At 39.6% G+C, this 12407-nt stretch overlaps 1 protein-coding gene across 1 annotated transcript in view; it reads left to right on the top strand.

The window, feature by feature from the left end:
• The window catches only part of LOC138740643 (integrator complex subunit 6-like), a 133354-nt gene extending 121489 nt beyond the window's left edge, over positions 1-11865 (top strand). Inside the window, 3 exon segments of the mRNA XM_069893569.1 lie at positions 2536-2913; positions 8182-8275; positions 11109-11865. Of these exon segments, the coding sequence (XP_069749670.1) occupies positions 2536-2913; positions 8182-8275; positions 11109-11208 (572 nt within the window). The 3' untranslated portion in view covers positions 11209-11865.
• The last annotated feature ends 542 nt before the right edge of the window (positions 11866-12407 follow it).

Genomic DNA, 12407 nt, shown 5'->3' with positions numbered 1-12407 from the left:
TCTTTAAATTTTTATATATACATTATCTTTACTTTATATTTTTACATATTTTTGTATATTTTCTTGCTGGTCATCCTTCTTGTCACTCCTCCTCCTCTCTTCTCCTGTCCTGCAAATGTTCAGCAAATTCTTGGGCTTTCTTTGGGTCCGAGAACAGTCTATTCCGTTCCCCAGGAATGAATACTTTGAGTACTGCTGAATGTCTTAATATAAAGTTATATCCTTTCTTTCATAAGATTGTTTTTGCTGTATTGAATTCCTTCCTCTTCTTTAAAAGTTCAAAGCTTATGTCCGGGTAAAAAAATATTTTTTGTCTCTTATATTCCAACAGCTTATTGTCTTCTCTACCTTTTTTCTTGCCTGCTCCAGTATGTTTTCTCTTGTCGTATATCTTAGAAATTTTACCAATATGGATCTCGGTTTTTGATGTGGTGGCGGTTTCAGTACTAGCGTTCTATGTGCCCTTTCGATTTCTATTTCTTCATGTGAATCTGTCATTCCCAGCACCTTCGGGATCCATCCTTTTATAAATTCCTTCATATATGACCCTTCTTTGCCTTCTTTCAGGCCAACTATTTTTGATGTTTTGCCTTCTGTAGTTTTCCAATACATCAATTTTCTGTGACAATAAATCTTGCCTCTTTAATTTTTTTTCCCGCTCTCTTCCAACTTCCCTCTTAAATCGTTTATCTCCATTTCTACAGCAGCTTCTCGTTCCTCCACATTTTCTACTCTTTTCCCTATTTCAGTCATGACCAACTCTAAGCTTTGCATTCTGTCTTCAGCTCTTTTCATTTTTCTTTTGATTGAACTAAATTCTAATGGTAGCCATTCTTTTAATGACCTCATTTGTTCTTCGAAAAAGGCTTTATCTAAACTTTGTCCTTCTATCCTTTGAAATTCTTGGTCTTCTTCCTCCTCTTCTTCTGTGTCTCTATCTATGACTGTGTCATCTTATTCTCTTTGTATCTGTGTATCTTCATCCTTCTCTGGTGAGCTGGTTCTCTATCCTTGCTGGGCCTCCAGCTGCTGTGTCTCCTGTTGTTGGACCTCCTGCCGGAGGTCGACCCGCTTCTAGGCCCCCTGCCGCGGGTCAACCCGCTGCTGGGCCCCCTGCCACAGGTCGTCCCGTTGCCACTCACCCTCTTCCAGCCCTTCATTCTCTTTCTCACCACTCTTCTTTCTTGTTTACTTCCCCCAACCAAATGTCCTGATCCTGGCGTCTCTCAGCTGGCCGCTCCTCAGCTGAGTCCCCCTCCCGTCAGCGTTAACCTTTTCTTTTACTTGCGCATGCGCAGTTGGGCACCTCTTCTTGGCTCTGAGAGCCATTTTTGGAGTCTGCCAGTCGGGAGGACACCGCTCCTCTAGGAACTCACCAACACCAGAGATCGACCGCTCCTCTCTACGGTGGCTCTCTGCTCCGATGTGCAGGTAAGGCCTTCTTTCTACTCCAGTGATTTTCCTTCTTCCCTTTTCTCTGTTATTCTTACTTTTTCTCTTTTAGGTGCCATCTTCTGTCTCTTTGTAACTTTATCTTTCTCTTTCAGTATTTTGTTTATTGAGCTCTGCTTTTTCACACTTTTTCTTTTCTCTGGAGAGGGCTGTTTCCACCCAACCAGCCACGTGACTCCCTTAGTGAGGGGCAGGTTGTGCCTCATGAGCATAATTAAGCTTTTCATGGAAGTGACAAAGGAAATTACTAAAGATATGGCAGTGGATGAGGTGTATATGGAGTTTGAGGTGTTTGACTAAAAATCATGAGGCTTGAGATCCAAGGATCCTTGGCTGTTTAGATTTGGCATTGGCTTACCTGCAGAAAGCAGAGGGTAGTATTCTGCCTGGATGTCAGGAACTAGCAGTGTTCTGCTGGGCCTCTTGATCTATGATTTTTAAAAAATGTCTTGGATGAAGTGGAAGGGTGGGTCAGTGTGTTTGCAGATGATACAAAGGTTGTGGATAGTGTAGAAGGTTGTGTATGTTGCAACAGGATGCAGAGTTGGGCAGAGAAATCCAGATAAGTGTGAAATGATGGACTTTGGAATTTTGGTTGTCGGACATTATGGCAGGAAGGTAGCACTGTGATTAAAAAGCCAGTCATGATGTGAGTGAATGGTGGAGCAGCTGGGAGGCCAAATGGCCTTCTCTTGCTTCTTGTTAAAACACAAAATGCTGGATATCTTTGCCTTTGCTACATAAAGGACATTGACCTGCTGAGCTTCTCCAACATTTTGTGTTTTTACTTCAACCATGGTGTCTACAAAATTGTGTGATTTACTTGTGTGTTCTTATGAACTGATAGATTTTTAGATGCTAAAGAAATCCTGCAATAAAGTTCAATGCAGGAAAGTTGCATGAATATAAGAAATGACCAGTATCTTAATGAATAGCAGAACAGGCCCCAGGGTTGGAGTCAAATAGTCTAATCCTTTAAAATCTTAATTTTGTTATTGGAAAAGTGTTCATTAATAATGTTTTTAAAATATTATACATATTGTTGATATGAATCAATGTCCCTTATTGTTCTTTCACATTTAGATGCAAGCATTGTAGCAACAGATGAAGTAAACACAGAAAAGGATATATGGTACCCACTGGATAAAACAATTACAGATGTAAGGAATATGGCACCAGATGAAGGACCTGCTTCACTATCACCAGAGCTTCTGTTGCCTAGTGATTTCCAGACACTTCCAGAACTCAATCATGTGATTGAGGATGCACTTGGGCTAGATGTCATGAGGAATTCCTTGGAGAACCCATCTGAGACTGACAATGAAGCAGATGTGACACAGGAAAGCAATCCAGACATATCCTTGCTTGCCTCTGACATAGTGCAAGTTCATCCAGTTGTTGAAGGGAATAACGCAGAGCTCAGGATCAAAGTCATGAAGGAGATTCGCAAGCCAGGGAGAGGTAAATATATGTTGTAGCTACTCATGCAATGCTGATGAGTGAAAAGCAGGAAACTCACTTTACCAGTTTAGCCTCTGTTCATTTCAACAGAGCATTTGATTGGTTGAGAAAAATGCTTTAACCAAATTAACGCCAATTAGTTTAAGCAAGCTGCTATAGATCACTGTTAAAATACACTTTACAGCAATGGTCAAAATGCACAAGATCGCTATATTGAAATACTGCAAATGACTACTTGAAGCATCTGAACAAATGTGCAGCAACAATTTTGATTCCTTCACATTGGGACATATGAAAGTGAAAAAATATATTGAGTCTCCAGACATAACATGGCTGTCTAGTCAGATTGGTCTATATTTCTGCTCATTGTTGACAATTTTATTGTCATTTTGACCTTTTCTGCTCATTTCTAAACAACTGGGGGTTTTACAGATTGGTGAGCAATTGTTCCTGCTGCCTGTGCCATCAATACATTATTGGGACCAACTGCACAATCTTCTTGATTGAATTATACATTCCTGTGTCTGGAATTGAATGTGTAGAGCATGCTCTGGAAGTGAATGGGAGACATCAGCATATTAGAGGAGTGAGTTGGTGGGGCATTTTGGGAGGTGTTTTGCGATGTCAGGCGAGTTGAATTTTTTTTTCTTTGAGGCCATCTTTGAATTCTACATAAGTGCATAAGAGTGAGAAACAATAATGTAAAGATTTAACAGATTCATCTGGTAGAGAACTGAAACAGCCTTATATACCAACCTAAAATCAGGACTCCTCAGGGATTGGATTGGTCCAGCTTTTCAGGATTCTCAGGCAGTACTTTTTAAAATTTAAAACAGGTACATTTTCATCGTTTATTAGTTAAACATTTTTCCATATAAAATACAAAGTACAAAGATCAAATAAACATTTTTCTTACATGTCCATGAGTTCCAGTGCTTGTTACCACTGTACATCTATGGCACTTACACATGCACATAAAAGTCAAGAATTTTGAGAAGTCCAGATTCTCAGGTGGTCTGGATTTCAGGCATTCTGATTTTTAGATGTTTATTCTATTTCCCATTTACCGGCACTTCAGTCATTTTGATTCTCTCCATCTTGTACTACTTGTTGTAAAGGCTTGGATACCAGACAATATTTTGGCTGTAGAACAAAAAATGAGTGTGCAACAAACTCAATTCCAAGCTCCGACCCTACAACATGGCAAATTGCACATGTTCATAAGGTACAAAAAATCAAAACTCATTCATTATTGCCCAGTCAGAAGATGGTTCTGATGAGTGTGAGGTGTTGCTTTTTGTAAATCAAACCAGAGAAGGACTGGAACAGTAAATGGTAGGGCAATGGGGAGTGTTGGAGAATAGAGAGACTTAAGGATATATGCATAGTCCCCTGAAAGTATTGATGTAGGTAGACAGTGATAAAAAAGACATTGGGATGCTTGAATTCACAGGAGCAGGTTAGTCATATGATCACTGTACAAGAGCGTGGTGAGATCATATTTGGAATACAGTGCGCAGTTCTGGTTGCTCAAGGAAGAATGTCCTTAAACTGGAAAGAGTGCAAAAATAGATTCACAAGAATATTACCGGGGCTAGAGGAAATTTATTAGGAGAGGGTTGACAGGCTGGAACTTACTTCCCTGGAGGCTGGGGGTGACTTTATGGAGGTACCAGCACACAAAATTATATGGGGACATGGATAAGATGAATAGTCAGTCTTTTCTCCAGAATAGCAGAGATGAAAACTCAAGGGCATAGGTTAAAGGTAAGGGGTAGGGGGAAGATTTAAATGCAACCTGAGGGGCAACATTTTCACACAAATTACTCTGTATATTGAATTACCTGACAGAGGAGGTGGTAGATATAAGTGCAATTATAACATTTAAAAGACAGATGCAAGGATAGGAAAGGTTTAGAGGGATAGGGACTTAACGCAGGCAGTGGAACAAGCTCAGATTGGTCAGCACAGATGCACTGATCGAAAGGGCCTGTTCTGTACAACTCATAGCTGGAGGCAAATCATTCCATCTCCAGGACATCAGAAGTTCATCAAAGTTGTGACAAAGGACCAACCATCTCAAATTACTCTGTCTCTGATCTTCTTTGAATCGTGCCACACAGAGTGGTGGGAGTGTGGAATGTGCTCCCATCTGAATTAGTAAATGCAGGTTCAAATTTGTCATTTAAGAAAATATTTGACAGGTACATAGATGGCAGATTACTCTGTCTCTAATCTTCTTTGAATCGTGCCACACAGAGAGTGGTGGGAGTGTGGAATGTGCTCCCATCTGAATTAGTAAATGCAGGTTCAAATTTGTCATTTAAGAAAATATTTGACAGGTACATGGATGGCGGAGTATGGAGGGACATGGTCCAGGTGCAAGTCAATGGGATTAGGCAAAATAATAGTTCAGCACAGTTTGGAAGGGCTGAAGGGCCCATTTCTTTGCTATAAGGTTCTATAAAGATCAGAAGTGTAAATGTGCAATCTTAAGCATGTTCAATTCTATTTGATACTCTTCAGCAAATAAGGCAGTCGATGCCCATGTAGGCAAATACGTGAGAAGCAGCACTCTTGCCAGATAAAGAACCAAAGAGCAATGCAGCACAGGACATGCCTTTCAGCCCATCAGTCTGTGCTAAATATGGTTCCCAAATTAAATTAAAACTCTGCAACTTGCTTTTGATACATATCACCCTATTCGTTGCACATTTATGTCCATCAAAAAGCCTCTTAATTTTTTTAATGTTCCTACTACTATTCCTGGTATCACTTACCACTCTGTTTATTTTAAAAAAAATCTCCCACTCATTTCATTTATCCTCCCCTTCTTTCTGAAAGGCATGTCCTCTTTTTCGGAACATTTTTATCCTGGGGAAAATAATCTGATAGTCTACCCTAGCAATGCCTTTCTAATTATATAATACTCTGTCAGGTCTTTTCTCAGCCTCCAACACTCCAGAGAAAATAATTCAAGTTTGTCCAACCTCTCCTCATAGGTCAAACTCTCTAATTCAGTCAACAGCTTGATAAGTCACTTCCTTTGTCCCCTCCAAAGCCTCCATATCCTTCCTGTAAGAGGTGACCAGAATTGCATACAATTTTCCAAATCTGGCCTAATACAACTGCCTCATAACTTCCTTTCTCTTGTCCTTGATGCCCTGCCCAATGAAGGGAAGCACGTTACTTGCTTTATCACCCTATTTACTTGTATGGCCAATTTCAAGGATTAATGAACCTTGACCTCCAGATTCCTATAGAACCATTGAACATTACCACACACAAACAGGCCCTTCAGCCTTTCTTTCTTCTGCTTATTAATGATTTTAAGTCCTGCTATAAACTATATATTCCCTTTGTATTTGACTTGCCAAAGAGCAACACCTCATAATTGTCTGGATTGAACTGCTGTTTCTCTACCCATATCTATCTGATCTAAATCTGTTGCATTTGTTGACAGCCCTCTCCATTGACAGCTGTACCAACCTTTGTCATCTGCAAATTTACTAACCCACCACCTACGTTTTCATCCAATCTCTCTCCTCCTCTCTTACTACAATCAACAGGGTCCCAACTCTGATAGCTGAGGACCATTGCATCACCACTTGTCACGGGCCAAGTGTATGGACCAGCTGTTTCCAAATCCAAACCATCACCTCACTCTGGATTCCACAGATCTTTACCTTTTGGATCACCCAACCATGAGGAACCTCATCAAATGCCTTACAAAAGCCTATATGGACAATATCCACTGCCATATGGTCATGTGGGAAGGTTTATTAGAAATTATACCCGTGTTTGGTTTATTACCAGAAATTACCAGTTAACGCAATGCTTTTGCAGCATAATGAATGGGACTGGGGTTCAGCACTGTCTGTAAGGAGTTTGTTTCTCCTTGTGTCTGTGTGGGTTTTCACACAGTTTTCTCCAGTTTCCATCCACCGTTCAAAACATACTGAGGATGTAGGTTAATTGTGTATAATTGGGCGGCATGGACTCGTGGGCTAAAATGGCCTGTTACTGTGCTGTATGTTTAAATTTTTAAAAATTAAATTAAATGTAAATGACCTAAACCCAAAAGAAAAATTAGAATATGATTCCAAATCAAAACTTGTACCATAACCTTTTTGATAATCAATATAGACTTGGAATATTGTATACTGTTCTAGTCATCTCGTTACAGAAAGGATGTGGAATCTATGGAGAGGGTGTAGAGAAGATATACCAGAATGTTGCCTGGATTGGAGAACAAGTCTTGTGAGGCAAGATAACAGAGCTAGGGTTTTTTTCTGAGTGAAGAAGGATGAGAGGTGACTTACTAGATAATGGGAGGTATAGATGGGTGGACAGCCAGCACCTTTTTCCCGGGTGACATAGCAAACACCAGAGGATATCTGTACAAGGTGAAAGACTCTTAGACAGGCACGAGGATGCAAGAAAAATAGTTATGGGTGTGAGATAGGGAAGGTTTAGTTTGTTGAGTAGGTTTGTATAGGTTAGCACAATAATTTGATTCAAAGGGCCTGAACTGTGCTGGATTGTCATGTGCTGGAAGAACATGCAAATTAAAACAAGTAGGCAGTCTGCCCTTCAATCATGTTCAGCCATTTAATAAGAAGTAAAACTCAGAAATCTGCATGCACTGGTTGGAGTTAAAACACAATGCTGAAGAAACTCAGCAGTTCAGTGTACTTAATGTTTCATCAAACCCGAAACATTGGTTAATTATTCTTTAATATTGCAGCCATTTATTAAGATGATTTGAATGATCTGACTGTGAATGTTTATTATTTATTAGCACATTGTAATGATCTATTAAAGAGCTGTCCAAATGCACTTGTGCATCGTTTGGCTTAGAAATCGGTAGGGTTCCGGGGCTCTTGTTTTTAGCTTTTCTACCCACTTGCCTGGGAACAGTATTTCTGCAGATATATTGTGTATAAAATAAACACTAAAAATAAGTTTTTGTGTGACAAAAGCTTTTCAGTTAAAATTCACCAATTAAACTGAGGTTAAACAAAATTTGTAGAAAATGTTATTATTTTGACACAGAAGGAAATCATTCAGTCCATCGGGTTCACGCTGGCTTCCAACCGAGCAACCCCATCTGATGAATTCTATTCTGCTCTTTCCCTATAGCTCTGTAGCTGATTCTCTCTCACATACCCATCTGCTCCCCTTTGATTCTTTGGACACTGGGTGATAATCAACCTGCATTTCTTGGGGTCTGTGTTCCATTTGCAACTAATTGTTCTATAATTTCAGATTACAACAGGCTCTTCAGATTATTGGAGAATATACAAGGTTCATCAGACATTCAAAGGAATTTTATTCAGAATACCATCAAAGAAGCTGCCAGGTTTGTCTTGAAACCCTCATTCACTCTAATACATAGCATACTGAAAATGGAGACACAACTGGAGAGGGTGGTGAAAAAGTATTTGATATGCTTGTCTTCATAGTTGAGGTATTGACTTGGGATGTCATGTTGCAAATGTTGGTTAGACCTGATTTGTAGTATTGACTTCATTTCTGGTCACTGTGATACAAGAAGGATTTGACAGCAATAGAGAAAGCACAGAAGAGATTTGCCAGGATGTTACCTGGTAAGGACTGTACTTGTAAGGATTCTCACTGGAGCATAGGAAGCTGAGGGGTGACCTAATAGAGGTTTATAAAACTGAGGTCTATAGATAGGATGGAATTCCCAGGGCCTTAAAGTCTGAATCATAAAATATTGGTGCAAGGATAGACCATTCAGCCCTTTGAGCCTGCACCACCTTTCAATGCTATTATGGTTGATCATGTGACCTCAGCACCCTATTCCTGTTTTCTCTCCATTGCCCTTGATCCCTTCAGTCATAGGGTAACACTTCCTTTTGAATCTATCTAATGAACTGGCCTCAACAACTATGTTAGATGCACTTCCATTCCTACCATCCTGAGTCCACAACAGTTTCCATGTAAAGTACTAATTGTACTTATTCCAAATAGTATTCTGCATTTTTGTTTATAAAGTGTTTTCCTGATTCGGAAGCCCACTATGCCTGGGCCAGTATGAGAATGATCCAGTTATTTCCACTGCAAACAATGAGCTGCTGGAGAAGCTCAGCAGGTCATGCAGCATCCATAAGGAGAAACGGTTAGACACTACTTTGGGTCAGGTCCCTTCATCGTACAAAGTGGGAAGGAGAGATGTCAGTCAGCATCTGTTCTCGGCCTCATCCATTGCCAGGGTGAAGCCATATGTATACTTGAGGAATCATTAATTATTTTTCCTCCACAGAGAACCTGAAACCCAATAGCATGAATATTGTTTTTTTTCCTACTTTTAGGTACTCCCCACCTCTTATCTAGTTCCATTGTTTTTGTCTTTTATTTAACTCCTTTTCTTACCTTTGCCTCTAACCATCTCCACTTCCAGTAGTTGCTTTCCTATCACTTCTTAGCTGCTTTCACCCTTTCATGTACTTGCTCTCACCCCTTCCCACTTTAGTCTTGATAAAGAGTCTCGACCCAAAATGTTGACTGACCATTTCTCTCCATGGATCCTGCCTGACCTGCTGAGTCTGTCCAACTCATTGTTTGCTCAAGATTGTGGCATCTACAGATTTTGTGTTTCTCATTTATTTGCACTCAATTCTGGGAGGCAGAGAAATGACAGAAGGATGGTGAGGATAGAATAAAACTGGCCTTTTTATGGTTGGGGCTGGTCATACAGAGTTTGGTCTGTTCTATCAATTTTCCAAAGTGCCCAGAGGCACAGAAGATTGCTTATGCTGGAATCTGAAGCTAAACACTCTTTTGGATGACCTTAGTAGGTCAAGCAGTATTAGAGGGGTAAAAGAGTGGTTGACAATTTGATCTAAAGCCCTATAGAACAAAACGTCTACAGCATTGTGTCGACCTAATAACCTACCTGACAAGCTGACTAGAATTACCAACTGCGTAACTCTCCATTTCTAAAGATCCCATTGTCCCTGCCTCCACCACCATTGCCAGCAGTGTATTCTTTCTGAAGAACTTGCCTCTTGCATCCTCCTGTATTTACACCCAGTCGTCTTAAAACTATGCTCCCTGTTCATCCTCATGATCAGTGCTTCTCGTCATCCTGTCTACCTCTGTCAGGTCACCCCAAGCCTTCCCCCTCCATTGATGCAAGGAAAAAAGATCAAGTTCACTCAATCTATCTCTTAGGAATGTTTCCTGTGTGTCTCCAGTTTACTACTCCACTGTAAGTATCCCAGCTTTGAAGCTCTTGGTCCCCTTCCCTACAAACAGGAAACCAATAGGGTTCCTCTTGTCCTAACCTTTCCCCCATGTGGAATACCTGTCCCACCCCTTCCAAAAGTCATATTGACACTGGTTTTGTTAACATTTCTCATCTCGATAAAGGCTTTTAGCTCAAAACAGCAAACATCGGTTCTCTCATTGATGCTGCTTGACCCGCTGAGTTCCTCTACCAGTGTGTTTAGCTTTCTTACTCCCATACTTTTTCCATCTTCCATTTCCTTTATAGAAACCTTGAATATATTTTAGCCTCAGATTCTTGTTCATCCTGTCCAGAATTCCAAGTTGGAATCCCTCCCAAGGGGTTTTTGCCCCTACTATAATGCAACATCTCCGTTCAAAGTCAATTATATCCTGGGTGACTGTGACAAAGGTAAACAAATCTTGCTTTTCCCTCTCGATCTGCTTTGCCTTTTTGACAAGGCTGAGCACACAAGCCTCCTCCAACAGCACCCTTCTGCTTCCCACCAGCCTCCTCCAACAGCACTCCTCTTGCTTCCCGCCAGCTGAAAGCACACTTCTCTGAATTCATTCATATTTGTCCAGTCATAGAAAAACGTCGTTTCATGTGCCAATTGATTTAATTTCAACAAAACAAATTGCAAAGTAAAATTGTAGGCTTAATTGGTTGTGAGCTTCCAAAGGTCCCTCGATTCTGGAAAGATCATAGCATTTTGGAAACCCACAGATGTAATGCCTGTGTTCAAGGAAGAATCGAGGCAAAGCAAGAAATTCTTCATCATCTGTCATTAGGGAAATGCAGGTAGTAAAAATCATAATGCAATTAAGATTTTCTGTTTTTGATATTTTGAATTTTCATAGACATTTAGTTCTGTTAAATGTAATATTAAAAGTACCTTTTTTAAAAAATCTTTCTAATTGATGTTCATTTTATTCCCCAGATTTAAAAGACGTGTGTTAATCCAGCAACTAGAAAGAGTACTGGAAGATGTAACTTCAAGGTCACTGGCAGGACAAACCAACCATATCAGTAATAGATAGTCTAACTCTATGATTAGGAACAACAATATTGCCCTATCAGACTGGCCAGCACATGGACTACTTGTAACTTGTTTGAGTTAAGCATCCTGTCATCCAACTGAAATGGCAGTGTTGTTGCAGCCTTGTGGAGCAGGGTCCTGAAAGACTGGTTGAAGAGTTCTGCTAATACTATGGGGCCATTGCCTTTAGAAGTAGATATAGTGAGCATTAAAGGTAGAAAGGAAGGATTGATGATTGCCATTTAGCTCCCTTTGTTCATCCTATTGAAACTTTCCCTGAGGGTTATATTTTACCATCGTTCACATATGGTGCCTTCTTCGGCACATGATCAAGCCATGGGTGGATAGGGAAACAAATGTGATTTTTACGTTTTGAATAAAATAAAAAATGATAAATTTGTAGAAGGAACCATCTACCTCAGACTCACTTTAACATTTTGTTTGCAGTTTGGTAAATAGTTAAAATGTGGCCAATTATCACCAGCTTTGTTTCACTCTGCGAGGAGGATGCTTGCTGTCTGCTGTGAGTACTTTGCACAATGTGCTTTGGAAGCACTGAAGTGAATAGCGGGGTTACTAACCTTTTTATTGTTCATAAGATAAATTATTTTTGGATTACATTGTTACAAATTAAAACACAAAATTGTCATATTTTAAAGTGTGAATTAACTTTTGTAACTTATCTATTGAAAATAAATAGTTTATCATGGAATTTTATATTTACATGTGAAAATATGTATCTGTCATGTTCAGATGGCACTTTATGCAGTTGTAGGATATCTCTTTTAAGCTTGTTAATAAGAAAGTTGTTTTTCGGTTATTGTGGAATCGTATTTGAAAGCCTTTCGCAGTGTGGGGAAAACCAGGTTTGGATGCTGGAAGTTTAGAAATTCTGATGGGCCATGTATAATACATTTTAAAACACATTGTAGCACATTTATTGAATGCATGAACTTGTAATATTCCCATCTTTGCTAGATGTGTAATCTTTATATTTGTGACATAATTTCTAAAGAACACAATTAGTTATCACATTTTAGACTAAAATATATTTGTATTTTAAAAAGATACAATTTGAATGAACAAATCATACATAACCTGTTAGTCAGATTTATATTTGTCTGTTTGAATTTGTGTGGATGGAGGACAAAGTTGGAAGATTTTGCTGTAAATGTATAGGTCATTGCTTAGACCACAACT

This window comes from Narcine bancroftii, chromosome 8 (genome assembly GCF_036971445.1).
Source record: "Narcine bancroftii isolate sNarBan1 chromosome 8, sNarBan1.hap1, whole genome shotgun sequence".
In the NCBI taxonomy this organism is placed as follows: Eukaryota; Metazoa; Chordata; class Chondrichthyes; order Torpediniformes; family Narcinidae; genus Narcine; species Narcine bancroftii.
The sequence above is the reverse complement of the archived record's forward strand: the minus strand, read 5'-3'. Positions and strand labels throughout refer to the sequence as shown.